This window comes from Metarhizium brunneum, chromosome 3 (assembly GCF_013426205.1).
Source record: "Metarhizium brunneum chromosome 3, complete sequence".
Taxonomy (NCBI): Eukaryota; Fungi; Ascomycota; class Sordariomycetes; order Hypocreales; family Clavicipitaceae; genus Metarhizium; species Metarhizium brunneum.
Window position 1 is genome coordinate 2,986,090 of NC_089424.1, and position 25,591 is coordinate 3,011,680.

At 54.8% G+C, this 25,591-nt stretch overlaps 10 protein-coding genes across 10 annotated transcripts; 4 read left to right on the plus strand and 6 right to left on the minus strand.

Moving 5' to 3' along the window:
• Positions 1–1,922: 1,922 nt before the first annotated feature.
• sA (Phosphoadenosine phosphosulfate reductase) lies at positions 1,923–2,831 on the plus strand (the record flags this gene model as incomplete). The annotated part of the gene is made up of 1 exon (XM_014687245.1): positions 1,923–2,831. One exon carries the CDS (start codon positions 1,923–1,925, stop codon positions 2,829–2,831), a length of 909 nt encoding a protein of 302 aa, XP_014542731.1.
• A 754-nt stretch (positions 2,832–3,585) lies between these two features.
• TYW3 (tRNA wybutosine-synthesizing protein 3) lies at positions 3,586–4,598 on the plus strand (the record flags this gene model as incomplete). Its single annotated transcript, XM_014687244.1, has 2 exons — positions 3,586–4,026; positions 4,113–4,598. 2 exons carry the CDS (start codon positions 3,586–3,588, stop codon positions 4,596–4,598), a joined length of 927 nt encoding a protein of 308 aa, XP_014542730.1.
• Positions 4,599–5,188: 590 nt separating this feature from the next.
• MIC19 (MICOS complex subunit mic19) lies at positions 5,189–5,846 on the minus strand (the record flags this gene model as incomplete). Its single annotated transcript, XM_014687243.1, has 3 exons — positions 5,189–5,563; positions 5,672–5,729; positions 5,794–5,846. The coding sequence occupies 3 exons, from the start codon at positions 5,844–5,846 to the stop codon at positions 5,189–5,191; spliced, it is 486 nt and encodes a 161-aa protein (XP_014542729.1).
• Positions 5,847–7,083: 1,237 nt separating this feature from the next.
• G6M90_00g061400 (uncharacterized protein) lies at positions 7,084–8,052 on the minus strand (the record flags this gene model as incomplete). The annotated part of the gene is made up of 1 exon (XM_066130718.1): positions 7,084–8,052. The coding sequence occupies one exon, from the start codon at positions 8,050–8,052 to the stop codon at positions 7,084–7,086; it is 969 nt and encodes a 322-aa protein (XP_065986778.1).
• Positions 8,053–11,645: 3,593 nt separating this feature from the next.
• Positions 11,646–13,478, plus strand: FRE3_0 (Ferric reductase transmembrane component 3; the record flags this gene model as incomplete). The annotated part of the gene is made up of 1 exon (XM_014687242.1): positions 11,646–13,478. One exon carries the CDS (start codon positions 11,646–11,648, stop codon positions 13,476–13,478), a length of 1,833 nt encoding a protein of 610 aa, XP_014542728.1.
• Positions 13,479–14,042: 564 nt separating this feature from the next.
• On the minus strand, positions 14,043–15,716 carry MET1 (Uroporphyrinogen-III C-methyltransferase; the record flags this gene model as incomplete). The annotated part of the gene is made up of 1 exon (XM_066130719.1): positions 14,043–15,716. One exon carries the CDS (start codon positions 15,714–15,716, stop codon positions 14,043–14,045), a length of 1,674 nt encoding a protein of 557 aa, XP_065986788.1.
• A 504-nt stretch (positions 15,717–16,220) lies between these two features.
• Positions 16,221–20,176, minus strand: trx (Thioredoxin; the record flags this gene model as incomplete). The annotated part of the gene is made up of 4 exons (XM_014687240.2): positions 16,221–18,478; positions 19,361–19,478; positions 19,560–19,948; positions 20,014–20,176. 4 exons carry the CDS (start codon positions 20,174–20,176, stop codon positions 16,221–16,223), a joined length of 2,928 nt encoding a protein of 975 aa, XP_014542726.2.
• A 180-nt stretch (positions 20,177–20,356) lies between these two features.
• G6M90_00g061440 (uncharacterized protein) lies at positions 20,357–21,497 on the plus strand (the record flags this gene model as incomplete). The annotated part of the gene is made up of 3 exons (XM_014687239.1): positions 20,357–20,383; positions 20,438–20,565; positions 20,630–21,497. 3 exons carry the CDS (start codon positions 20,357–20,359, stop codon positions 21,495–21,497), a joined length of 1,023 nt encoding a protein of 340 aa, XP_014542725.1.
• Positions 21,498–21,888: 391 nt separating this feature from the next.
• LIAS (Lipoyl synthase) lies at positions 21,889–23,227 on the minus strand (the record flags this gene model as incomplete). The annotated part of the gene is made up of 2 exons (XM_066130720.1): positions 21,889–22,190; positions 22,276–23,227. 2 exons carry the CDS (start codon positions 23,225–23,227, stop codon positions 21,889–21,891), a joined length of 1,254 nt encoding a protein of 417 aa, XP_065986903.1.
• Positions 23,228–23,843: 616 nt separating this feature from the next.
• TYS1 (Tyrosine--tRNA ligase, cytoplasmic) lies at positions 23,844–25,320 on the minus strand (the record flags this gene model as incomplete). Its single annotated transcript, XM_014687237.1, has 5 exons — positions 23,844–24,071; positions 24,154–24,395; positions 24,459–24,525; positions 24,596–25,092; positions 25,200–25,320. The coding sequence occupies 5 exons, from the start codon at positions 25,318–25,320 to the stop codon at positions 23,844–23,846; spliced, it is 1,155 nt and encodes a 384-aa protein (XP_014542723.1).
• Positions 25,321–25,591: the final 271 nt, after the last annotated feature.

The window sequence follows — 25,591 nt, forward strand, 5'->3', positions numbered from 1 at the left end:
GTGCCGCTGGTTCAATTGAATCTGAATCTGAGGGGGTTCAAAATATCCAATACGGGCCTAGAAGCGTCCCTGGCAACATGTAAAATCTGTGCATCGTCGTCGATTCGTCAATAAGCTCATGGAGACTACTCCGTAAAGTGACTGACAGAAACTATAACATCTGAGGAGGCACTAGACGCTTTTCGGAGCAAACCCTCCTTAAACCGGAGGGCGATGGGACGGGGAACGAATGGTATTAGTAGCACGGGAATCCAGCACAATATACAGAGGGCCCTATAGGGGCACGAGTAGTTGAATTTATGCTGTCAAAGCATGGGCTAACAATAGTAACAAGTGTCAACAGTGTTTTTGCTCACCAAGGGTTAGGGTTAGGGGTAATTGTGCCGAGCCACGCCGCCTATTCTATCACCTACCCTAGACACCAAATTGTCCGAATCTGCATCAACACCATTGACACATACATCGCGACTCCAACTACCTGCACGCCAAACCGGCAAGCATGCACCGCAAACATGGGCCCAAAATCCCATAATGAGCTCAACTCAGAACTCTGCTGCACCCGTCTAGGATTGCTCGCGTTGTGCCTGGATCCAGTCCCCACAGCAAAACACTAGTTGACGGTTCGTCATTTTGCCCGCGGCGCTCGGTGCCATGCGCCGACACCCGCACGACTCCCGACGAGCCGAGACCGGGGTCTCTCCGACATCCCACTGGCATGAACCTCTGGTGTTGGTGAGGCTTTCAAGTTTCGGCATGACCGTGTTATTGGAGCATAACGAGCCTATTCTGTTTACAAAACTTAGCAGTCTTGCACTTGGACGGGTGGCATCTTTTTTCCCGACCCGGTGTTTGTACGGGTCAGGGCATCACGTTGGATTCGGAAGATGCGGCACATGTCAGTCAGCCTCAATTGCTCAAGTCCTTGGTCAAGTATTACAATGCCGCACGTTACGACGGGGTCATGTTCTACACGAAAATAGAATTGTTCGAACAAAAAAAAAAGGCGTGAAATATCCCAGTTATTGCGGTTCCTACTTCTCCATGTGCACGACGAGCCTCGACTTTTCTAATTCCATTCACGCCCTGCTAGATGCCTTCCTCCACAGGCTTACACGATGCGGTGAATCATCAAGACGGCGTGTACTTGCCCCTTTTCATCCTCGGGCGATGAGATCATTACGACGGCCGTCCAAGGAAGCCATGATTTCTCATCCATTTATGCTCGCCCCAGAAAACCCTTCCTCTAGCCCCAGAAAACTAGGCCGGTGACACCATCGGTACAAGGTACCCCCAGATTCGTCGGGTGGCTGCGTGCAGAACCAAGTACCCGCTACAAAATGCGAGCCACTCCCGTCTGCCCACCAGCCAATCATGCTTCGCCGTTCAACATCGCGGAAGCAATGGCGTCGATGTCGTGATCGCTCCCAAACGCAAAGCGGACGTTTCGTTTGGCCTCCCTTGGGGCTGGCCGTGGACGACAAGACAGAGCATTGCTCGGACAAGTGGTCGGAAAGTGTATGATGTGTGTTTTGAGAAAGCAATGCACCACGCAATTAGTCAGGGCGAATAGACACCACCCCCTTCCTCCGCCTGAAATCACACACATCCTCGGACTTAAACAACCGTGGAATCTCCTTCCTGTAGCCGTACCCTCGTCTTCTTTGCCCTTCCATTCTACCCATAGAAGGTGTTGCCGTAATACTGTCTACTCGTCAGCGTCAGATTCATTCTTATAATCTCCACATCTCTCCCGCCAGTTGAAGGGGCCAATACCTGGGTAACGAGATATAAGCAAGCATCGGTCCCTCGGCAAGCCTTTGGTTCACCACCTCCAGCGCCATCCCAAAGATTCTGTCGCTTCTTGAGCTCTGCCAGCCACAGAGAACACTTGGGCTGTATACTCGACATCGCAGCACACAACCATGGCCTCAGTCATGTCAGAACCCGTCTCTCGCTCGTCCCTAGTTGACGAAAAAGTCGAGCCCGAATCAGGATATGCCTCAGGGCAGTCCGACTACTCGCCCGAGGAGGAGCCCTCCCGACCAGATGTCTTCCTGACAAAGGCCCACGTCGAATACCTCAACAAGCAAATGGAGCCCATGCACCCGATGGACATTCTGCGATTCTGCAAGATCCTGTTCCCCAACCTGTTCCAGTCAACGGCGTTTGGGCTCACCGGGCTCGCCACCATGGACATGCTCTCCAAGATCCAGGACGAGAACCCAGAGTCCAAGCCCGTCCAGCTCATCTTCCTCGACACCCTGTACCACTTCAAGGAGACGCACGAGCTGCTGGCCCGCGTCAAGGCGCGCTACCCAAACGTCCCCGTCAACGTCTTCAAGCCCGATGGCATGGACACGGTGGAGCAGTTTGAGGAGACGTACGGCCAGGAGCTGTGGAACACGGCCGACGAGATGTACGACTGGATCGTCAAGGTCGAGCCTCTCCAGCGGGCATACGAGGAGCTCAAGGTGACGGCTGTCCTCAACGGCCGCCGCCGCTCCCAAGGCGCTGCCCGGGGCTCAATCCCCATCATCGAGCTCGACGAGGAGCGCAACGTCATCAAGATCAACCCCATGGCCACCTGGTCGTTCACCCAAGTCAACGAGTACATCAAGGAGCACAGCGTGCCCTACAACGCGCTCCTTGACCAGGGATACAAGTCCGTCGGCGACTGGCACTCCACCTCCCCCGTCAAAGAGGGTGAGGATGAGCGTGCCGGCCGCTGGAAGGGCAAGTCCAAGACCGAGTGTGGCATCCACAACAAGAAATCCAGATATTCCAAGTTTGTTGCCGAGATGGAAGCAAAGCAAGTTGCTCCCGTCTCATAAGAAGAAAAAAGGACCGCCCTGACCCTGTGGCATCTACACACACCATTTTGTGTGTGTGCGTTTCTGGCAGCCACCTTTGCCAGCTAAACCATTCTTTCTTTTAATGAATCCATGAATTTTTCCTGCACATCGACTAAAAAGGAGTTGGGGGTACTGGTTCATCAGGCACGCACATTCTGCTCCTGGTGATTTGTCTTTTTTGTTTATGAGTCAAGATGCATTGTCCAAGAGTGTATCTGGCCCGGCGTTTGGAGCAAGGCAGCGTGCGTGGAGTGGAATTTTCGACGGAAAGAAACCTATGCGTGCATAATAGTTAGCGCAACATAGAGTGACGAAAAAATCAATCAGAAAATTGTAAAAAAAATCCTCTCATGAGCCGTACATGCCACCGTGGACGTCCATCGACGTTGGGAATTTGAACAAACCGCGTGATGCAACTTGGGCTGTTACCCCGCGCGGCCATCTGATTGGTGCGCGGGAAGTGGGCGACGGCCAGGCGAAAAAGAACCAGACCACAAACGGACTTGCCAGCCGCGAGCCTATGTACTTGCACTCCCGCGATATCTGAACACAATTTTTTTTTCATCTTCACGATTCAAGACGCGTTGTATATGTGGTTGCTAGTATTGCGAGTACTATACTGCTTGTAGTCCCAGTTGGTCCTGCGCCCGGTGAACAAAACCGCCCGAGTGCCACCTTGTACCAGACAGAAGAAAACATAAGACAAGGGCAAAGGCAACACCGTCCGTCACAAATGCAACGGCGGCCGCACCTCCCCGGCCCGTCGCAAGCCTTTGCCGAGAAAAAGACCAAGATCCTGGACCGACTCGCCGTGCCGGAAGCCGAATACACGGACCTCTCGCCCAAGGGAACCGTCGACAAGGGCATCCGCCGCCTCATCGACGAGATCAACAGCACAGACGGCTTCGTAACGACCAGCAGCTGCGCAGGCAGAGTCAGCGTCTTCCTGGAAGGCAGAAAGGCGGCAGAATCCTCAGACGCAGACGCCGGCGCAGGCGCAGATGAGCAGCCCCCAGCACAGGTAGCCGGCGTCGGGGGCAAGGGCGCCGGCGGAACGTGGCTGTATGTCTCGCACGATCCGGTCCAGGGCCAAGACTGGCTGCAGACCCTGGCTTTGGAGGACGGGGAGGCCCGGCGCACGGGGAGGTTGATTCACTTCAAGTTTGAGCCCATGGTGAGCGAAAGACGGCCGCTGCTGTTTGTTCCTGGTTGCCCGCGGATAACGAGAGCTTACGTGACTTGTGTGAAAAACAACAACAGATCCTCCATGTTCTTACGGCCTCGCTTGCCCACGCGCAGCTGCTCCTGCGCTCTGCGCTGCAGGCGGGCTTTAGGGAATCGGGCGCGGTGAATTTGACGGCGGACTCCGAAGCCGCGGCGGCGCCCATGGTGGCCGTTCGGTCCATGGGGCTCGGGTTTGAGTCTCTGGTCGGGCATGAGCTCGAGGGGAAGCGGTACGCGCTCGTGTCCGGCTCGTATCTGCGGGCGTTGATGGATATTGGGAACGAGCGGTTTTCCGAGAACACGAGGCGGATTGAGAGGTTCCGCGGCGCGTTCAGGGAGAGTCTGGCCAGGATGGGCTCTGACGGGCGTCAGTGGGAGGATCCTGCGGCGAGGAGGGAGAGAATGCGGGCTGAAGGGCTGCGGAGGAAGGCTACGGCGGCGGAGGGTGTTGTCGATGAGGATAATGGCGGGAGGGAGAGTGCCGATGACTTGTACGTTGCATTAGACTTTGGTTTGGCGTAGGCGTTCTGGGATAAATGAGCTCTGTTGGCAGAGTAGCTGGGCTCTCGTAACTCGGGTGTAATGCGTTGAGCAAAGGTATATATATTTGGCCTGTGGTCGGTGATGGTGTGGCTTGCAACCGGGAACGGGGTATAGATACGGTCGTATGTGTAGAGTTGGGAGTCACAGATTGTTTGACACACAAGGTACGTGCAACTTTGCCGCCCATGGTACTGCCAATTCTTGGTAGTACTATGCTGGCGAATCCCGGACCACAAGGCAAAAAGACGCCTTGTCAGAGACTGTGACCGCCCTGGTTGATACAAGTCCATCATACAGTGTTGCAGCATGGCTTCAACACGACACCGGCTGACGAGTGACGGTCAAACAGGTTTGTACATTGTTTATTCTCTATACCGCTTCTCCAATGCAGTAATGTACACGGCTAGCCTCGTAGCTTTTGCTTGCTTTCCCATCTCGTAACCCCATCCGGCGGCTGTCAGTGCCCCAAGCAGCATGTAAATACCAGTAAAATAACCCCCCCCGATCTAGCAGAGCACGCTCATACGGTTCCCCTAGACAGGCGAAAAACCGGCCCAGCACCCGTTGTTTTATGACGTGATCTTGTCGACCCAAGTCTTCTCCAACTTCTTCACCTCGGCCTTGAAGTCCTCCACCTCCTGCCAGCAATCCAGCGGCCGGCGGTCGTGCTCCCTCAAGCATCGAATCACAGCGCCGCGGGCGTTCTCAACGCTCTCTGGTAGCTCGCGGACCTTTTTCCTCTCATCCAGCTTGCGCCGCATTTCGTCAACCTCCTTTCCGAGCGAGAAGCTGCTGAGCTTGTTCTCGTCGCTGTTTTCCGACGACGCAATCTTCTCGTGGGCAACACTGAGAGCCTCGGATTCCTTCTTCTGGAGCTTCTTGAGCTCTTCGGCCACGCGCGCCTGGACATGCTGCTCGATCAATTTGGCGCGGGAGGCGTCGGTCTGTCATGTTGTGTTGGTTAGCAGACGACTCGCATTGACACACGCAGCGGCTTGTGGGCGATCCAGAAGCGGATCAGGAACGAGAATCAGGAAGTTGGTACTCCGTACCTCTGGGCTGGACTTTAGCGAATCGAGGACTTCGACGGAGACGCTGGGAGGCCCTGAGCTGCTCGAGACGATGGTTAGCGGTGCCATTGTTGCAGCCCCGGGGGCGGTCGAGTTGGACTTACGCCTTCCACTCGTACTGGCCATTGGCCTCTTGCTTTGACGCGTTGGCACCCATCTTGTCGAGCTCAATGGCAGTGCGACAATTATGTTTCTCTGGCGGCTCGCGATCCGGTCTGCGACCTGGAAATTTCCGGCACCAGTTCGGCTGCGTCACTTCCCGGGGGCCAAGTTTTGGTGCCTGAGGCGTTGTTGGTCCCCGGGCTGCACCCGAGTTGCATCACTCGCAAGCCCCGCGGTGGCTGGGCACTCTGTCCTCGATGTGGCTGTGCCGCCATTTGTCGCGACTCGCACACTGGCAAGCAAGCAGTCCTCTAGATCTCAAGAAGAATGTCATAGTTGCTCGGCGGCGTCAAATTATTCACATCTAGTCACTTTACTCGACGAGATCTCAAGTACACAAACAAGCGGATGCTTGGTGTCATAAGCGGTAAATGCCGACTCTTCACAAAGGATACATTGTTCCAACGGGAACGCAGTCTTGCAACTGTTGGCCCATTGTTGTACGGCCGCATGAGCTCATCGACGGGTGACAAAGCCGCTGCTGCAACAATGAAGCCAAGGCGCATTCTGTGATTGCCAATGAAAGAAGTCTTTATCTTACGTAAGTTCCCAGCAAAATAATGGGATGCCTGCCTTGGCGCCTGCATGCATCATTATCGCCATGACCCGATACAATAAGAAGCTACCCAAGTTATGGCTCATTGAAGCGATGGTGAAAAGAAAAAAACCTCGTATACGAAGCGAGAAATCGTGTCCACGGTTCAACTTTACCATGCAGGGGCATGGTGGAGGTAACAATCTGTCTTGGGCCGAATTGAGCCATCTCTCTGCATCAAAGGGGAATCGACAGGTATCAGGTCAGTCCTGATTGTATTAGACGGGGTCGACTATTGAAATATGAAATCCAAGGTTGTTGTCGAGTTGTTTGGTACTGCAAGGTCCAGGCACCACTCGCCCGCCCCAGCATCCAGGTTCCAATGTCCAAAAATGCCCGAATGGGCCAGCAATAGTGTGGACTTGGTTTCTTGACACTGTGTCGTGCTTCCGCCGTTATCTGACCAACGTACTAGTAGTATGACGGGTTCCCCGCAACCATCGGTCAAGCGAAGGCAGAGGCGGAGAAGATGCTAGTCTAATAGTGAGTATGTAGTATCAACATTGTGAAAAGCTTTATTGAACTTCTTCGTGGTGCCCCAATCGCGTTACCTTGGCGATGCTGGGTTTGGCACGGCAGCGCGTTCTTCGATTGGAGGCCACATTTTCCTCAACACGCCACTACAAAGACGAGCCATCTATACATTTTGGCCAAAATCTGAAGCTATCCACGCCATTTTAAGCTCATTTGACACGAGAGCATTCCATATGATCGCATTTCTCGGGTCTTTCAGAAGCCATGAAAGAACCCGAAGAACCAGGGTCACCCCATGTTCCTCGCGAAGCCTCTGCGCATCTATACAGGCCTTCTCAAGGTCCTCGGCGCCTACTGGTTGGATTATGATATTATGCTTCCCCCCCTGTCTAGCTATCCCGTCAATGACTTTGGAGAGGGCGATGAATGCAGCTAGTTGCTGGGGTTCCCCCTTCTGAAGACCGTCTAGGAGCGTAGCAGGCAGTGTCGGACTAGGCGTTGAACTTTGTGACGTCGCTCGCAAAGTGCGCCGCCGCTTTCGAGGCTGTTGGACAACAATATCACCACTATGATCGCCATCTTCAACGGAGGTCAGCGGCGATGAGGCATTGTCCATACTATGAGCGCATCTTTTCAACCAATCGGTAACGCACGAGTGGCGACTAGATTCCACGACATTTGCATCGCCAACTTTTATAGTATCGGCTTTGGTCAAGTCTTGGCCGGCCGGAGCCTCGAGGGAGAAAATCTCAAGCCATTCGTTATAGTCAATCGCGTCATTTGTTAGTAAGGGTTGCGATGTGACTGCTTTGCCGTTTCTTGGGTATTTTGACCGAATCAGATGGATGTTTTGGTCGCTCATACGCAGCGTCTTTGTTTCCGGATTGTACGTTGTGCCAGGCCGCTCCGCTGCATCGCGAAATGCCCTCCAGAAACATCGTAAGTAATTATGCTTGTTCTCGAGTTTCTTTACAGTCCAATTTTCATCAGGAAACTTTACTTCCATGTCCTTGACCAATGACTTGCATAGTTCTCGAAATGCCGTCTTTTTAACACTTAAAAGGGGGTTATTCCGCCGGGCCTTGAGCAATAACTCGAGAAAATACAGCGTTATTGACTTATTCCAAGACATGATGAACTATTGAGAATAATAAAGAGTTAGTATGGCCGCTGATGCCGTAAGATAAGGAGATATACCTGATAAAAGATGTAGTTATGTCAATTGGGTTGATAGCTTCTACTCCGTAGCTGCTGACGATTTGCCCGACCTTGCTGATGAAAAGAATACCAGACCATAGAAGGCGGTGAAAAATCATTGCTGAATTTGGCAAAGATCAGTCGGGAAAAGTTAAAACGGTGGAAAATCCCCACTCTCACTGGTGGCCCAAGTCTCCTCTCAGCCAGCTAGCTTTCAGCCGCGGTTTTTAGGATCACAGCCAAAGTATGGTCTGTGCTCGTGGTGACATGCATCCTGCCCCAGCTGCATTGCAGACTAGGTCTATTCATTTAGGTGGTCAATCATTACATTTATGCTGCTCTGGAGCCTGTCTGGTGAAAGAAAGTCCATTTCCACCGTCTGTCATTCTGTTCCGCTTTTTTTCTATTATGGGAAGAATACAGGCAGAAACATCCGACGCCAACATTTGCCAAGCCAAGCACCATTAATTTAACTTTCAAAGGGAGATGCAATAGTCGTGAGATTTCCAAGAGACTGTGATGGAGTATACTTTTTTGACGAGCAGGGAAAACTGTTTGGAGCCTCTTACTTTAGTATTGACTATGGAGGACCTTGGCAACTGGGATCCAGAGGCACACCAAAGGATAGCTACAGCCTATCAGTCACTGACAGTTGAAGTCGCGGATATCAGCTTCGGCCCCCAACTACCACTGCATTGCGGAATTGTCAATGAAGTCAGAAGTAACGACAGCACTTTAGAGGACCTGAGCATCTGAGGAGCTGTGGAGGACGCTGCGCACTGTACGCCAAATTGGAAATGAGATTTGGGCCCTAGTTAACAAGCATAATTATTGGTACCGCAAAAGCGGGCTCTGAACCTGGATGACAATGGTCGTGCCAAGAACGTGACAGATTGACAGGACCAAGGGCCGTAAGCAAAACGTGGGACTTGAATGAAGACAATCAACAGATCATATGATGCGTAAAACACTCCATGCACGTACATGCTCGGTTCCAATGATGGAGTATGAATGGGACGATGGCGAGTCGCTTCGGCGATGGGAGTCCACGATCATGTTGGGGATGAAACCTGCCTCAGCCGTGAAGGAGATGGATAGAGTCTGGAGCTGGCGACTGGCGGGTGACGCATCTTCGGAACCCACGGCACGGCAATGTGATGTACTGGGCCTGCGAACAAGGCCGTTGGACACGGGGACATCATTTGCATAGCTTCAGGCTGTTTGAAGACGACGGACGACTGCAGAAATGCGTGGTATTATGACGGTACCGAAGGTTTTGCTTGTCTGCGTGCCTGCGTGAGGTTGGCGAATGGATGCTGGAGGGGCGCCAAACTCTTGGTACGCTCAGTGTTCCCCTGCATGTGACCCAAGCGTGCCCAGCAGCCACCCGCCGCCTAGCGTGCGCCATGGAACCCGCCAGCCGTCGAATGCCCAGGCAGTCCCTGACAAGACGACGACGGGGAGCGGCGGCAGGGGACAGTTTCAAAAAGTTGGGGCCCTTACTTGGTGGCACCAGAGCCAGTCAGGGCCCGTCGTCAGTCAGCAACTGGCGGCCAATCAGTGGTCAGCCAGAGCAGGCCAGCCATTCACGAGTCGCCCTGCAAGACGCAGGTGCACCCGTCGAAATCGTGGCTGCGTGGGATCTGGTCGACGTAACCGCCACCATGACTCTCTTCCCGTGGCGCTTCAGCGAAATGCCGCAATGGCTAACAAAGCGGCAACGGCAGAAAGAAAAAAAAGGGGGGGGGGGAGGAGGAGAAGGGAAAAAAAGAACAAAAAGAGACAGCAGTAGACAATCATGCTGGAGACGACGTTCAGGGGCCGTTGAGGAAGAAAAGACTAAGAGGGGCGCTGAACACCAAATGGGCAGCATTGAACTCCGTGAACATGCCAATACGCAGTCGTGCCCATTCATCTCGTTCGAGCATGGGAGCATGGCAACACTTGTTCTGGAACCCCTGCCGAACAGGCCGCGACGCGCAAAGAAAAAAGGACGGCGCCAGCCAATCGTTGGGCTGGGGCCCGTCCATTGCCCGTGCACAAGAACTCTTCATCTGGTCTTTCTTGGATCGACCTGTGCATCCTGTCGTCTCCATTGTTTGCTGCCAGGGTGTGCCCAGGGGTCGACCCAGCATGTCGAATGTTCGGCTCTTCATCCAGTGTCCACGAAATGTCGACTTTGTGTTATTGCGCTTTGCTTTTTGCCTTCATATCTGAGATGTCTCGTCCACTTTTTTCTTCGGTCTCTTCTGCGGGTTTTCTTCTTTCCTTTCCCTCGCGCCAGCCTCTCTGGCGTTACATCCGAGCATCTCACGTTTTACATTCCTGAGCAGTTTGAGTTTGGCCTTGCTAAGCGCTGGCCCTGTCGACCACCAACATCATCGGCCCCCGGCTCGTCTCAAGACCTCTCGTCGACCTTGGGCATTTCTCTGCGCGGCTGGACGCAGCTTCGTTTGCTTCATTCCTGATTCACTCGTTTGGCGTCACCACATAAGACGTTCGTAAATCCCTTCTCAGGTTGCACAAGGACAATATTGCGAAATCGTCATCGGCCGTACTTTCGCAACCCGTTGCTTCGCTGCTTTATTTTACCAGACCCCTTCTTTCCGCAGCCTGGCGCTGCTTGAAACCCCCAGCATCCTCGAACTCGAGCAAAAAAGTAAAAAAACAAAAACACCGCATCGACTTTTTCTGGCTTGCGTCTCGTTGCCTGGTTTGGATTGTTTGGCGGATCAACAGACGCCGTCCGACGCCATCCAACGCCATCGTTTCGCCTCTTCTTGCGCGAGCCAAGGGATCTACCAAAGAGGAACCAGGAACAGAGTTTGGTTGAGTGTGACGCCGCGTGGAGCATTCCGCCGATACACCAGCATTCCCTTGTTTTGCTGTCAACACTCATGTACTTCACTTTGCCTTGACCGCATCCTCACTTTCCCTTCACTTTCCTGTTATTCACAAACGCTCGGGACCCCCGTCGACGAGGGCTCGTTGCTTTTCGGATACACGGCTCATTTTCTCTCTCACGGAGGCGGCTGGCCGATTCAGGCCACCGTCCCGTTCGCTCCTTCCACATTGTGTCGTGTTTCTACCGTGGTCATAGCAAATCTGGTGCCCACGTTTGGCGAAACCTGGAGGCGCCATTGAACCACCCGCTCTCGCCGTGAATTGCCTTGCACGCCACTCTTTTTCCGCCCGTCCATTCCATCATGCGAATCGACGTGAGCACATAAGAGCATTCATTGGCCCTTCTTCGGTGCGCTTGCTTTCTCTAGTAGCTGTTCTGGCAACAGAGATCGCTTATAGCCCTCGAGGTCTTGAGCATTGTTGGAGCGGGTGACTGTCTTGTCTCTGAACAGGACAGGCACGGCAACACGCGAGAGCTTCTTTTCTTTCAATCTTCCCATTCCTATATACACAGTCTTTAAAGATTCCCCATTTTCCTTTTCCTTCTCCCTCGATCCCTTCGATTCTCCCCTGCCCCTTCGTTTTCGCTGGCGCTGGCTCGCCACGTTTAGAAATCTAGAAAAGATGGACGTAACCAAGACTTTGGAGTCTAGGGGATCGCCTGCATCTGAACAGGTACAGCCCAGTTCAACAATTGCCCCTTTTTATACCGCGCTAAATGGCGTCAATCAGCCAATGAACCTGTTCTTTCGTGATGTTCTCTGGTGGACCTTGGGCATTGCCGGCATTGCAGTGCTGGTTGTTCGCATCATGGAAATTCTGTGGGCAAAACTCCGACAAGTGTCCGCCATGACGGTCCCGCGAGAGAAACAGCTCTACTGGAAAACCTCGCAGTTTAGTTGGATGCCCAGCGTCAAGAAGCACCTCACCTATGCCCCTCTCTGGAACAAACGACACAATCGGGAGTTTAAGCTCTCATCCGCTGTCAACGTGGGCACACTGCCCTCCCGACTTCACATGCTGGTCATTCTTGGCTATCTTGGAAGCAATATTGCCTACATGTTCATCCTCGACTGGTCAAATCCGAACAAGTACTCCTTGTGTGCAGAGCTGCGAGGACGCTCCGGCACCTTGGCGCTTGTCAACATGGTGCCACTGATTATTTTCGCAGGTCGCAACAACCCCTTGATATCCATGCTCAAAATCAGCTTTGACACGTACAACCTCTTGCACCGTTGGATGGGCCGCATTGTCGTCGCAGAGTCGGTCATCCACACCATCGCATGGACGATTCCAGCCGTAGCTGACAGAGGTTGGAGAGGTGTTTTCGAATCCCTCATCGCCACGCCATTTATTGCATCGGGTCTCGTCGGTACGCTTGCCATGATTATTTTGCTAATCGCCTCTGTCTCGCCTCTTCGCCACGCCTTTTATGAAACATTTCTCAATCTCCACATCTTCCTTGCCCTGGTCGTCTTCGTTTGCACCTGGATCCATTGTGCAACGGCCAGCGTACCGGGTGGCCTGCCGCAGTTGTCGTGGATCATGGGCATCATGTCCTTGTGGTTTGCTGATCGGTTTGCTCGATTTTTTCGACTGGCGTACACCAATTGGTCAAAGAAGGGCTTCACCGACGCCTTTTGTGAAGCCATGCCCGGTGAGGTAACTCGAGTTACACTAAAGCTTCCACGATACAAGAGCATCTCACCAGGCACCCACGCCTACTTGCGCTTTTCAGGCATGAAGTCTTGGGAGAGCCATCCGTTTTCCATCGCCTGGGTCGAGCATTGTCCGGATCACTTGTTACCCACGTACGAGAAGGAGGAGCCTATCCACGGCGTCCTGGATAAGAAACAAGCGAGGACTTCTGTGACGTTCGTCATCGGAGCGCAGACTGGGCTTACCCGACAGCTCTTTACCAAGGCCCAAATGTCCCCTGGGGGCGTCACCATCCGAGCAGCCATGGAAGGGCCATATGCTGGACATCATAACCTCGACTCATATGGACATCTCTTGCTCTTCGCTGGCTCGACCGGCATCACACATCAGTTGTCGTACCTCAAATACCACCTGGAGGGCTACAATGCCGGCACCGTGGCTACTCGACGACTAACCTTGGTGTGGATCATCCGAGAGTATGAATCTTTGGAATGGGTGCGTCCGTACATGGACAGCATCCTGCGCATACCAAACCGTCAGGACATCCTTCGTATTCAGGTGTTTGTGACTCGTCCACAAAACGCCCGCGATGTCATGGCTAGCAGCACTACAGTCAAGTTGTTCCCCGGTCGACCAAACATCCCACTTCTGGTGTCCAAGGAGGTCCAAGAGCAAGTTGGTGCCATGGTGGTGAGCGTCTGCGGCCCCGGCGCCCTTGCTGATGACGTACGAGGTGCTGTACGGGCTGCCCAGGGCGAAACCGTTGTTGACTTCATCGAGGAAAGCTTTACGTGGTAACTAGGCACACGGGAGTTTGCTGGCGGCTTTCATGACCGTTGGAAGGCTATCTTTTTATTCTTTCATATATATTCGAGCTGTAAATATTCTTTTGATCCACGCACAAACGGGGCTTAGCATTTTGCCATCTGTGCCAATTTTGGGGCAGAGAAGGGAAGATTTATCTGTAGAAATGTTGCATAGACTTGTATATTGTTTGTGGCGGCAGCACAGGACAAACATGGGGGTATATAACTCGCTCTTGGGAGTCATTGATTCCGCAGCAGGTGGAGTGGCGGTAGGCTCGTTTGGATTTTTTTTCATTCGAAATAGAAATGATGGTCTCACGTTTTGGCCTGCAGTCTCGCAACGTATTTGGAAAACATGTTGAGGGATGTACTCTCTATAAACAAAAGGTGGAATGCCCATGATATGCCCAACTCCAAGCAATGCTGTGTGTACGAGGTACCTAACCCGCCATTCAGTTCGGGTGTCTCGATGAAAATGGTCCAATTATTCCAGCCAGTGTGCCCCTCTGTCCAACGCACGCTCATGCAATGGAAACCCGCCGCCAAACCTGCAATTTCAAGCATCACCACCCATGGCGCCCTGCAAAGCAGCCATCCAGTTGTCGTCGGGCCCCGAATCGAAGCCCCCGAATCCCTCCTCCACGACCCACGCGCGGCCCTTTTCCCTCTCAAACAGCGCCTCGCACGCGGCGCCCACGACCAGCAGGCCCGGCGGCCGGCTGCCCTCGGCCTCGACCGCCTCCACGACGTGCCGCAGGGTGGTGCGGATGACGCGCTGATCGGGACAGCTGGCGCGCTCGACGACGGCGCACGGCGTATCGGGGGGCCACAGCGCGCGGCGGGCGTCGTCGCCGTCGCCGTCGTCGCCGCCCAGCCGCGCCGTCAGCTCGGCCACGAGGCCGGCGACGCGGTGCAGCGCCATGAGGAACACGACGGTCCGGCTGGCGACGTACTCGGGGGGCGCGGGCGGCGCGCCCTTGCTGCCCGTGCCCGTGCACACCAGCAGCTGGTCAGCGACGCCGCGCTGCGTGGGCGGGATGCCCGCGAGCAGGGGGGCGCTGAGGGCGCTCGTGACGCCGGGCAGCACCGTCACGCGGTCGCCCAGCCCGCGCGCGCGGAAGAAGGCCACCTCCTCGCCGCCGCGGCCGTACACAAAGGGGTCGCCCTGCTTGAGGCGCAGCACCGTCTTGCCCGAGCGCACGGCGGCGAGGGCCGTCTCGAGCAGCTCCGCCTGCGCCTGGTCCGCGTTGCCGGGGAACTTGCGGGCGATCTGGACGGGGGTGCGGCGCGGGATGAGGTCCAGCACGCCCGAGGGCACGAGCTTGTCGGCGAGGACGACGTCGGCCGTCTGGACGGCGCGGAGGGTGGCGGTCGTGAGCAGCGAGGGGTGTCCCGGCCCGGAGCCGGCGAGCACGATCCTGCCCCTCGGCGAGGCGGCCGCCGCGTCGAGCTGCACCGGCCATGACGACGAGGACGAGTTGTGCCCCGGGTACGCGAGCAGGAGCTTCTCGACGTCGTGGTCCGTCACGGCGGCCAGGCGCTTCAGCGGCCAGTACTCGCACATCTGGCCCAGCCAGCGCATGCGGCGGGTGCGCGCCTCGTCGTCGCCCACGAGGCGGTTGAACTGGCTGCTCTGGTCGAGGGCGTCGTCGAGGTCCCCCGGCGCGAGGGCGTCGTCGTGCTGGATGCGTCGGCGCAGCTCGCCCAGGCGGTTGCAGGCGGCGCCCAGGCCGGGCGGCAGGCACGAGGCAATCTCGCGCCTCACGCGCGACGCGAGCTTGCACCCGCGGCCGTTGGTGGTGACGCCGATCTGCAGCGGGCCGTCGGTGTGTGTCGAGAGCAGGCTGAAGGTGCTCAGGAGCGGAGCGTCGACGACGTTGACGGGGATGCGGTTGCGCCGGCACACGGACGATATGCGCGCCGCCAGCGCCTCTCTCGGCGCCGACGTGACGAAGACGGCGTCGACGGTGCGCCCGACCTCGTCCCTGCCCAGCGTGAACAGGTCCTCGTCCTCAAACGCCTTCTGGTGCCAGCGTACCAGGCCCTGCTCGATCTTGGTCTGCAGGTTGTAGTGTAGGTCTGCGCCGGCCGGGGCCACGAGCACGGGACATGCGCCGGCCGCGAGGGACGCCGTGCAGCGCGCTGCCGCGAGCGGGTTCGTCCCGACGACGAGGTGGATGTTGTCGGTGCAGTAGACGCCCGCGAGCATCGTGTTGGTGTCGTGAGCCATGGCGACGTCTGGCATTGCATAGACGGGAGGAAAGCATTCGCAGTGGGCTGTTTGTGTGCAGCGACGCCGTGTATTTTAGACTCGGGCCCCCGACGGCCCGGGAAGCACGCCATTTTGTTGGTTTTTCACCTGGACGACATCTGCCTTATCATTCTTGCTTGTTCGCTCGCCGATTTCCGCGATACCCCGATTTTTTTGCTTGCCAAATCTGCGCCTGATGTGACGCCATTGAGCTAACCCCGGAAAATGGGGCCGCTATCGGACCAATCATGCGGCGGGGATTAGGAGCCTCGAGACCCCTGGTGAGTCCCTCTTTCGGGTCGTCGCGGGGTCCAATTGATAGCGGACGTGTCTTATCGCCTTTTTTTGCTCGTCCTCGGAGATGTTTGTTCTCGTTGTTTCAGCTATGTGCTTTGCGTGGTAGTTATAGTACAGATCCGTTGGGGGCGATATCCTTTTCCGATGCCTCTCATTATATATTTTACAGTGGTTGTACAAGGTTTCTCAGCGCATTCGTGCCCGTCTTTCCTCCTCTTCCAGCTCTGCCTCGGCTTCCTCGTCGAGCTCCCTGTCTAGTTGTGCCTCTTCTCTGGCTTCCGCATCAAACAGCTCCTTCATCAAGTCGCGCTGCTTGGCGGCCTTGCTCTTGGGCCTCCTGTCCTTGAGCGCATTCTTCTCCGTCGCTGAGAGTCGCCCGCTGTCCATGGCAATCTCGACTCTGCGAGGCTTCTTGCCGTCGGCGGCCGCTGCACGTTTGCCTCCGTCGTCTTTGCCGATGCCAGCCCTCACGTTGCGCGCCACTCTCGTCTTTGCCCCCAGTGCCCATAAATCCCCCCATCTTGACTTTCGCGCATCGTGGTAGGCGAGCTTGCTGAAACTCTTGGGCACCGTCCACCTCTCAATCTTGCCTTCTGGCGTGCAGAGATCCAGTGTTACGTGGCCTTTACGCTTGAGCGGCGGCAGGACAAGTCGCGGCAGTGTTTGCATGTCGGGATGTTCTTGTGATTTCTCGTAGCCTTGGAATGCTAGCGCCGTGGCTTCTGGCCCCGTGAGCTGGCTGCTCCTGGGCGAGCCTCGCCGGATCGCAACGTAGCTGAACTCGACTTCGCCCTGGTTGTTTGCATGCTTTCCGAGCATCTGGCTGTAGAATGACGGCTGCACGAAGCGCTGGTTGAAGTGGCAGTAATCCTTGCGGCCCTTGCTCTTGCCGGATTCCTTATACATGGGGCATGGCCCGTGGTTGGAGCATGGCGCGATGATGTGGCCCGGCTCAAGCTCCCGATGATATGCTGGGTTGAAGTCTTCGGCACTGACTCTGGCTTCCCCAGACTGTGGGAGGAGGAACTGGTTGAGGACAGTGTCTCGAACATGAGCCACCGCCTCGAAGCCTCTGGGGTGTGCCTTTTCAATGACGATGAGAACACCGCCGTTCTTATCAAGCAGACTCCAGAGGTTGTTGAGAATAGCCTGTCTGTAGTGTTCCTGCTTCTCCTTGAGGAACAGGTGCGAAGCAATGATGATGTCAAAGCTCTTTCGAGTCTGTGGCTTGGTTCCGGCGTCAAGATGTTCACCTTGCATTTCACCCGAGTGTTCGTAGTCGGGCAGCCGTGGCAAAAATGTCGTGTTGTGTAAAAAGTTCTTCAGGCGGTACCTGAGGCGATCTGAAGCTGCAATAACCGTCTTCTTGCCCGTTGGCTGGGGCCCTCTGACCTCGCCCTTCTCCTTGAGCAAATCCCATTCGGCATTGACGATTTGCTCCCACGCGATTAAGCCAGCACCGCCAGCACCTGCATCCAAGACGCTTAACCCGCCCTGCTCGCCCTGCTTGAGGCGAGATTGTATCCATTCACTGCCTACTCGCTTCCGGACTTCTCGTAGAATCGACATGATCGAAACGTATGCCGGAGGTAGATAGCCCGCGAGGAACGCATCTGCTTCAATTTCAGACATCTGTCGCTGATCAGGAGGGAGCCCAACTCCTCCCATCAGGCCATTTTTGCGTCCTTCGGGCGTGGAGGGCGAGGTTGGGAGACCCGGTCCGCCAAAGGCTGCCTCCGCGGCTTGTTTGACATGTTTCAGATGAGTTCGCTCCAGAAGTTCCCGGATAGGTGATATCAACTCGTCTCTGGGCAGCGGTATTTCCACAGGGCTACCGTGAAACCTGCCCTCCAGAGTGTATCGATGGAATCGCCTGGTTTCTCCCAACTCTCGTTCGCCAAACACTTGCTCTTCTTCCGGCAGCCAGGACGAAGTTCCATCCTCTTCCATACCTTCTTCCTCTATGTCCACTTTCTCATCTTCTTTCTGGACTCTGCTCTTCTGAGCGGATTCAAAGTCCTCCGCTAGTCTCTTCAGAGCATCATGTTCCCTCTGGCTTCGAGCCACAATATCCACATACCCAGGAGATTTTTCAATTATATCGTGTTCTCTGGTGTCAGGGTATTCCGTACCAATCTCATGCGACTCCTCCATAGGCTGTGCTTGTCGGTCGATTTTGTAGGTCACCTCTTCAAACTCGCCGCCTTCAAGCTGTCGCAGCAGGGTGCCCTCGTCGTTCGGCCGGGGGGGAACAGGTCCCATGTCCGCATGGGTGTCAATTCCGACATCTTCTGGTCGGGTTTCTCGCAAGGGTGGTCCATACAGTCGTTCGTACAGCGCATACTCTTGATCGTTGAGGTAGCCGCGCGGTAGTGTGTCACGAAATCGTTGCTTTGCATCCCGCACAACCTTTTCGATGTCTTCTTGGCTTGTTGATTCTGACTCTATCAACTGGATCGCTCTTAGTGATCTGGAAATAGAAAAATTTCGCCCCGCGAGAGCTGTGCAAAATGCGCCGCCCCCAGTGACGTTTGAAACCGAGCCTTTTTGCGCCCTGACAAATGACGAATGTGAATGAGAAATTCTTAAAAAAAGCGAGGTAGAATAGCCATAACTAGAATATGCATGTCGGATGCCTCTAAATGACAGCATTTTTACAACATATTGTACAAGTGTGTGCTGCAGGAGGGAAACGCGCAGAGGTCGAGGTTGGAGCTTTTTCTTTATCGCGTTATCACGTGATCGCGATACTTTGTAATGCTGTTGGCGTGATTGGGTGATTACAGTTGCGAAAGGTCCCCTTCAAAACGGGATGATACTAGTTGCAGAGGGAAGAGAAATTATTTGAAATTTATGCGTATTTGGGACACCGAGTCTTGCCGGTGACTGTAGACTGCGTGCTAGAAGGCTGCCATGTGCCGATGGTGAGCTGCGTTGGCCGTAAGGCAATTGGTGGTGAACCTACTTGGCAGTCTGGAAAGTTATATTTACCTATTGCCAAGTATACACCAACAATACAGTATGTAGAAGTGTAGAGCGCAATTGCCAGATACATGCCCTGATCAAATACTCCCTTTCTGTCATAGTTACTCACATGCCCCATTGCAATAGTCTGGAAGTCGAACTAGCGCTTAGTTTTCGCGTTGAACCATGCATTACAATAACCTTCTTTGTATTTGGAATGAATGAAGAAATCCTATCATGTCCCACAACGCCATGCAAATAACTAAAGCCGCTCACACTTGCCCATTTCGGTCATAGATCGGCCAACGTCTTAAACGTGGCCCTCTGTTGGGGATGGGCTGCACCCCCCGGAGCTCTCGCACCTGATCCAGTCCCAGCCCCAGCCCCAGAAGCTGCTGGCGACGCGCGTGGAGGAGCAGGTCTCTGCGGCGCTTTATGAACGTTGAACCGCGACTGCTCAGCAGCCTTTTGCGCGTCGAACTGTACGAAAAACCCAGTCAGCAACTTCTCTTCCTTTGACAGCTAGTCCGCTTTTTGGTTACGTGCCGAAAACAAGGACACCAGGTACAGGCCAACGAAGGCGATAAGAAGGTTCAACAGGCCGCTGTAGTTGAAGCCGCCGCCCGCAGAAGGCGAACCTCCCCCCAGAGTTCGACCAGGGGTCTTGAAGAGACCATCGGCAGATTTGCCGCTACCTGCGAGCTGGACTGCCTTGGTAACAGCCTCAGAGAGAGCGGTCGGATTGGCACCCTGAATAGTCTCGACGCAGGTGCCGTTGTGAAAGATTTTGAAGGTGGGCATTGCAGACACACGGTTCTCCTTGGCGACTTCGGGTTGGGAGTCGACGTTGACTTTGGCAAAGGCCACCTTCTTGGGAGAAGAGTGCTGGCTTGCGAGACGCTGGAAATGAGGAGCGATCATCTTGCATGGTCCGCACCAGTCGGCATAGACTATCATGAGTTAGTTAACCTGTTGCGTGGACTCCCCGGTTGCGGAGCAATGGCGTGAATCATACAGTCGGCGATGACTACGGAGGTGCTGGAGAGCAGAGACTGCCACTCTGAAGGAGACTTAATTTCAACAAGACCGCTCATTATGTCCACGTTGACCTGTGTAAAGTCTGCAGTGAGATTGATGGATGAGATGGAGAAGTGGACAGCAATGCAGCATGATGCCATCTCCAACAGCTGGCTGACCAACCAACAGGTGGCGTGAAGCCAGGATTGGCAGGCGGTGAATCGAGGTGCGCCCGCTTTCTGCCGGACCTATTGAGCTGCCTCGACTTTTCTACAACCCTCACCGACCGGGGTTCTCATATTGACATCAATTTTGATAAACAGCTGTATAAAAAAGCCATCATGTCTTTTCACGAGCGTAATAATAAAGTAAGTGTATCCCTGTAAAATTGATAGTGAGTTGCAACCTTACCAGGCAAAAAGAAGCGGAAGACGGCCCACAATGGCCAGCAAGATAGAACTTCATTCAAGCCCTCTGCCAGCTTCGCTCCCACGGAAGGCGGCAGAGATTGGACGGTATCAGTCGCCATCCCAACCAGCATCTTGACCAAGTAAGCCCTCTTGATACGCCCCGTATACTGCCCGCGCAATGCCCTACTAACACACGCCTCCTAGCCTAGCGACCGCAGACCAACGCATGTCCATACCGGGACGAATCGCCCGCGCCCTCGCCGTCTTCGCCGTTGACGAGGTCGTCGTATTCGACGACTCGCCAGCCTCCTCCCGTCCGCGACAAACAGACACAGCGGGCTACACAGGCGACACCGACCCGGCCCATTTCATCACACACATCCTCTCGTTCCTCGAAGCGCCGCCGTTCATGCGCAAGGCCCTCTTCCCACTACACCCCAACCTCCGCCTGACCGCGCTCCTCCCCAGCCTGGACATGCCTCACCACCCCAATCCCAAAGATTGGATCTCCTACCGCGAAGGTGTCACCGTTCCCGGCAAAACCAGCACGGGAAGCGGCACCCTCGTGGAGGTCGGGCTCGACGAACCCGTCGAAATCGAAGAGGACATCCCGCCCAAGACCCGCCTCACGCTCCTCTTCCCCGACGACCAGTCCCAGTATCCCCAGTGCGTGGACCCCCAAGCGCCCCGGACAGAAGGCGGCTACTACTGGGGGTATACCGTCCGAAAAAGCCCCTCCCTCAGCTCAGTGTTTACGGAAAGCCCGTACGAGGACGGCTATGATTTCAGCATCGGCACCTCGGAGCGCGGGACCCCCATCTCCAAGGCATTCTCGGCGAAACCCCTCAAATTCAAGCACCTGCTCATTGTGTTTGGCGGACCGCGCGGGCTGGAGTTTGCGTCTATGAACGACGAGGAACTGGTAAAGATGGACATCCAGGGCGTCCGGACGAGGGAGCTGTTCGACCAGTGGGTGAATGTGCTCCCGGGGCAGGGCAGCAGGACGATCCGGACGGAGGAGGCGCTGTTTATCGCGCTGACGGCGCTGAGGGGACTGTGGGACGGCAAGTAGGTAGCTGTGGATCGATACCCGTGACGAAGACGTGTAAATGACTGTAAAAGTGTTTCATATATTGACCGAGCCGTGGTACATCTGCTCTAGCTTCGTGGAATATAAGCATGCTAGTTTCCTGCAATGTCGTACATCCAGGCATCCACATCGTCGGCTCTCGTCCGACTTTGGACGTGGGCATGCACCAAAACGTACATACGTCCATGACGCACATTGCATCTTTTCATCTTGAAAGAACCTATTGTTGAATATCCTGCCTTCTACCGTCAAGTACCCGAAAAAAAACGCCATCTATGCGAACCCCTGTCGCCGATATATAACATTTACACATCTAGCTTCTGAATGGCCCCTCTGAATTGTATGTGTATCTGCCATTCATTCCCATCATCCATCATCGCCGAGTCTCGGCATCCATAGCCACCGCCTTGGCGATATTCTCCTCCGCCGCGGGCGACGCCATGCCCTTCTCGCCTGCTCTCTTGCGTAGGACATTCTCGATAAACGCCTCGCCGGCCTTGTAGGATGAGCGCACCAGAGGACCGCTCGCACAGTAGAGGAAGCCCATGTCCAGGGCTCGCTGGCGCCACATTTCAAACTCGTCGGGCGTGATGTACTTTTCGACCTTGAGGTGGCGCTTCGTAGGGCGCATGTACTGGCCAAAGGTGACGACGTCGACGTCTACTTTTCTGAGCTCTATAACAGGCTGTTAGCAGTGCTCATGCAGATAGAGAAAAGAAGGGGGGAAGGGGGGGGGCATGTTGTAGGTTCCAGTACGTACCCCGCAGAGCATCCATCATCTCGTGCTCCTGCTCGCCGAGGCCGAGCATGATGCTGGTCTTGGTGATGATGCCCTCCTTGCCACGCACGTCCTTGACGTGCTTCAGCACCTTTAAGCTCTGCCGGAACGTGGCCCTGCGGTCGCGGACGTACGGCGTCAGGGCCTCGACGGTCTCGACATTGTGCGCGTACACGTCCAGCCCGCTCTCGGCCACGATCTTGACCATGTCCAGGTCGCCCATGAAGTCGCCCGTCAGCGCTTCCACCAGCAGCGACGACCTCTTCTGCTTAATCTTGCGAATCGTCTCGGCAAAGTGCCTGGCGCCCCCGTCGGCCAGGTCATCTCGGTCGACGCTCGTCAAAACGACGTAGCCCAGGCCCCATCGCGCAAGGGCCTCGGCAGTGTGTTCCGGCTCGTGGGGGTCCAGCGGCGCGGGCGCCCTGTTCGTCTTTACGCTGCAGAAACGACATCCTCGCGTGCAGGTGTCGCCCATGAGCATAATGGTTGCAGTGGCGGCGCTCTTATCTGAACCACCCCAGCACTCGGAGATGTTGGGGCATCGTGCCTCTTCGCACACGGTGTGGAGGCCGAGACCTCGCAGATCGCTCTTGATCTTTTTGAAGTTGTCGTTTCCTGCGGGAATCGGCGTCTTGAGCCACTCGGGCAGTCGTGTGATTGTTCTCTTCTTGCCGGCTGGCCCGACTTCGGCGGTTCGGAGAGAGTAGGCCTCTGAGGTGGAGAGCTGCTGGGCTGGTGACGAGGTAGCGATGAAGTCGGAGAATGATGCGACGTCTGTATCTTTGAAGTAGGTCTTGCGCCTTGGTTTGGCGGCTTTGGCCGAGTCGCTAGGAGAAGGGACCGTGGCAAAGGATCGGGCGGCGGCGGGCGTGCTGCATAGTGCTCTACGAACAGGGGCTTGCGCCCTCTGCAGAGATGAGGCCATGGACGCCATGACTTTGTGGATTGATCGAGCTGCAATACAAGCCCTCTGCCGTGTTGTGATGCAGAGGAGAAATTATCTCACGGGCACCAGTGGAAGTTGAGAAGATTGATGGGGATGGGACGTCCGTCAACCTTGAGGAAGATCCACTCTGGATACCTTGTACATAATAGCCTGCATGCTTTAGTGGTGGATGGAAAACAGTTGGGTAATAGTGGCACCCGGGGGGAGGCGGTCGGCGGTTGGCGGTTGGCGCTCTGGCATCAGAGAATAATGCGTATTGCAAAGTACTACACACTTTAAGGTACCTACCTATGCCACTATTTCTGCAGTATATTCGTATAGAGCGCGGTACCAGATCTGGCCAAGTACTTTTTGCCTCATTCTGCATGGCGTGCTAGATGCAGCGCCCTGCGCGGTTGTCCAATAGACACCATGTTCATTAATAATGGCCTGGCCATACCATCCGTATATAAGACGCGATCATGAATGCCGCCTAATTTATTCATCATTTGTGTTTGGGATATGCGAAGGTAGATGCGTAGATTCGTAAGCAAATGGTATATGAGCTAAGCTATCCAGTGTCTATCTCCCGCTAATGCATGCATAACTTTTCACATTTAGTTGGTTACACGTTTAATTCCTTAACTTTCTCCGCAACACCGTCGACCTCAACAACATGGCCTGGGTGGCGTGTGCCCTTGTTTTTGACCTTTTTCTCCTTCTTGGGTGGCGGCGGGTAAGCCTTGAGAGCCACTTCTTGCCAGTCCTTGGACGCCTGGTAAGCTGCCTGCATAGGGGCAAGCAGCTCGTTCAGGGCCTTGGCGACTGCAGGCTTGAGTAGTTGCGGGTTGAGCTGCGGTTTCACCATGTCAGAGCCTTTTCTTTGAACAGAACGATTCTTGCGCGGGACTTGGGTAGCGAAAGAGTAAACATACCACATCATTTTTGTAGTCCTCCTGCATCTGGGCAATATTGTCGTACACCAGGGGCTCAAGACCATCTCGCTCGCGGTCTACAGTGAATGATCTCTTTCCATTCTTCAGACCAGACGCTGGCAGCAGTACGAACTCGACAAAAGCAAGCACGCCGTTTTCCTCAACGACCTGCGGTGCAGCCACGGCTTTCTTGATTTTCTTGGAGACAACTTCCGGGGCGTCCAGGAGGTCAATTTTGCTATCTGTACTTTTGTTAGCCTCTATCAACTAGGCGCATATAGACAGGACGAGAATTGGGTATTTACCTTGGTCGCTTGAGCTCATTTTCCCACCCTGAAGACCAGGAACCATGGGGTTGAGCAAATGTGCACGCTGAAAGATACAGTTAGCAAATCAAATTGCTTGATTCGCGTAGCCTGTGCGAATGGCATAACAGACGTACCTGCTTGTATCCGATCTTGGGTAACCACTCCTTGGCCGCGGTGAATAGTTTTCTCTGATCCAGACCACCAAACTGCGCGTCAACATCCAGGTACTGCTCGTCCAGCACCTGCAGAACAGGGTAGAGTAAACCACTCATCGGGGCATTGGCCGTCTGCTTAACAACCTCAGCACCTGCCCTCTTAGCATCGTGCTCGGATATCAATGACGACAGCTTGTAGATGTCCATGATGTATTCGGGGCTCTTCTGGTAAGAGCTTCCCTGGACAAATCGCAATTTCTCGGTCGATACGCCGACGGCTTCCAGCATGGCGGTGATGACATAACGGTAGAAGTGGACGCGTTGCTCGACAAGCTCGATGGGCGCTTTCAGGTTGTCGAGGAATCCATGGATGTCGGCAAGGAGAATGGTGACATCGCAGCCCGCGGCGAGAAACTGGGCAATCTTGATGGCGGGCACAAAGTAGCCGCAATGAGGGCGGCCAGTGGTGGCAGTACCTGGTTAGGGAGGAGGCACATTAGCATTTGGTTTTGGGGAGGAGGCGATTATTGGCTATTGACGAGTGAATGGACACGTATGTAGCCGTCGAACGAAATGTACATACCCCAGTAAATCTTCGGATGTCTCCCCTCGTCGAGAATCTTTTCGATGATTTCGGGGTTGAGAACCTCTGCGAGGTTCTCGCGAATGATATCGAACTTGTCCTTAGCGCTGGCGTCTCCCATTGTGTTATAAAAAATGCAGTCGAAGCAGACAATTGAATGGCGAGGAGAGAGCTGTTCTGGAAAGAAAAGGTAATTTCTGGCCTTAATGTATGACTCGGGATCATGTTGGAAGGTGACTCAGCGCACTGGTTGTGTTCGACCTCACAGTCCCCACAACTGGCGGCAGGTGCCAATCACATAACAAGAAAGTCTCAAGCACCTTCCTCGTGAACTTTTACAAGCTTGCTAAATTCTTCTCCAGCCCGGGCAGGTAATCCTTAGCTGTCTTGTG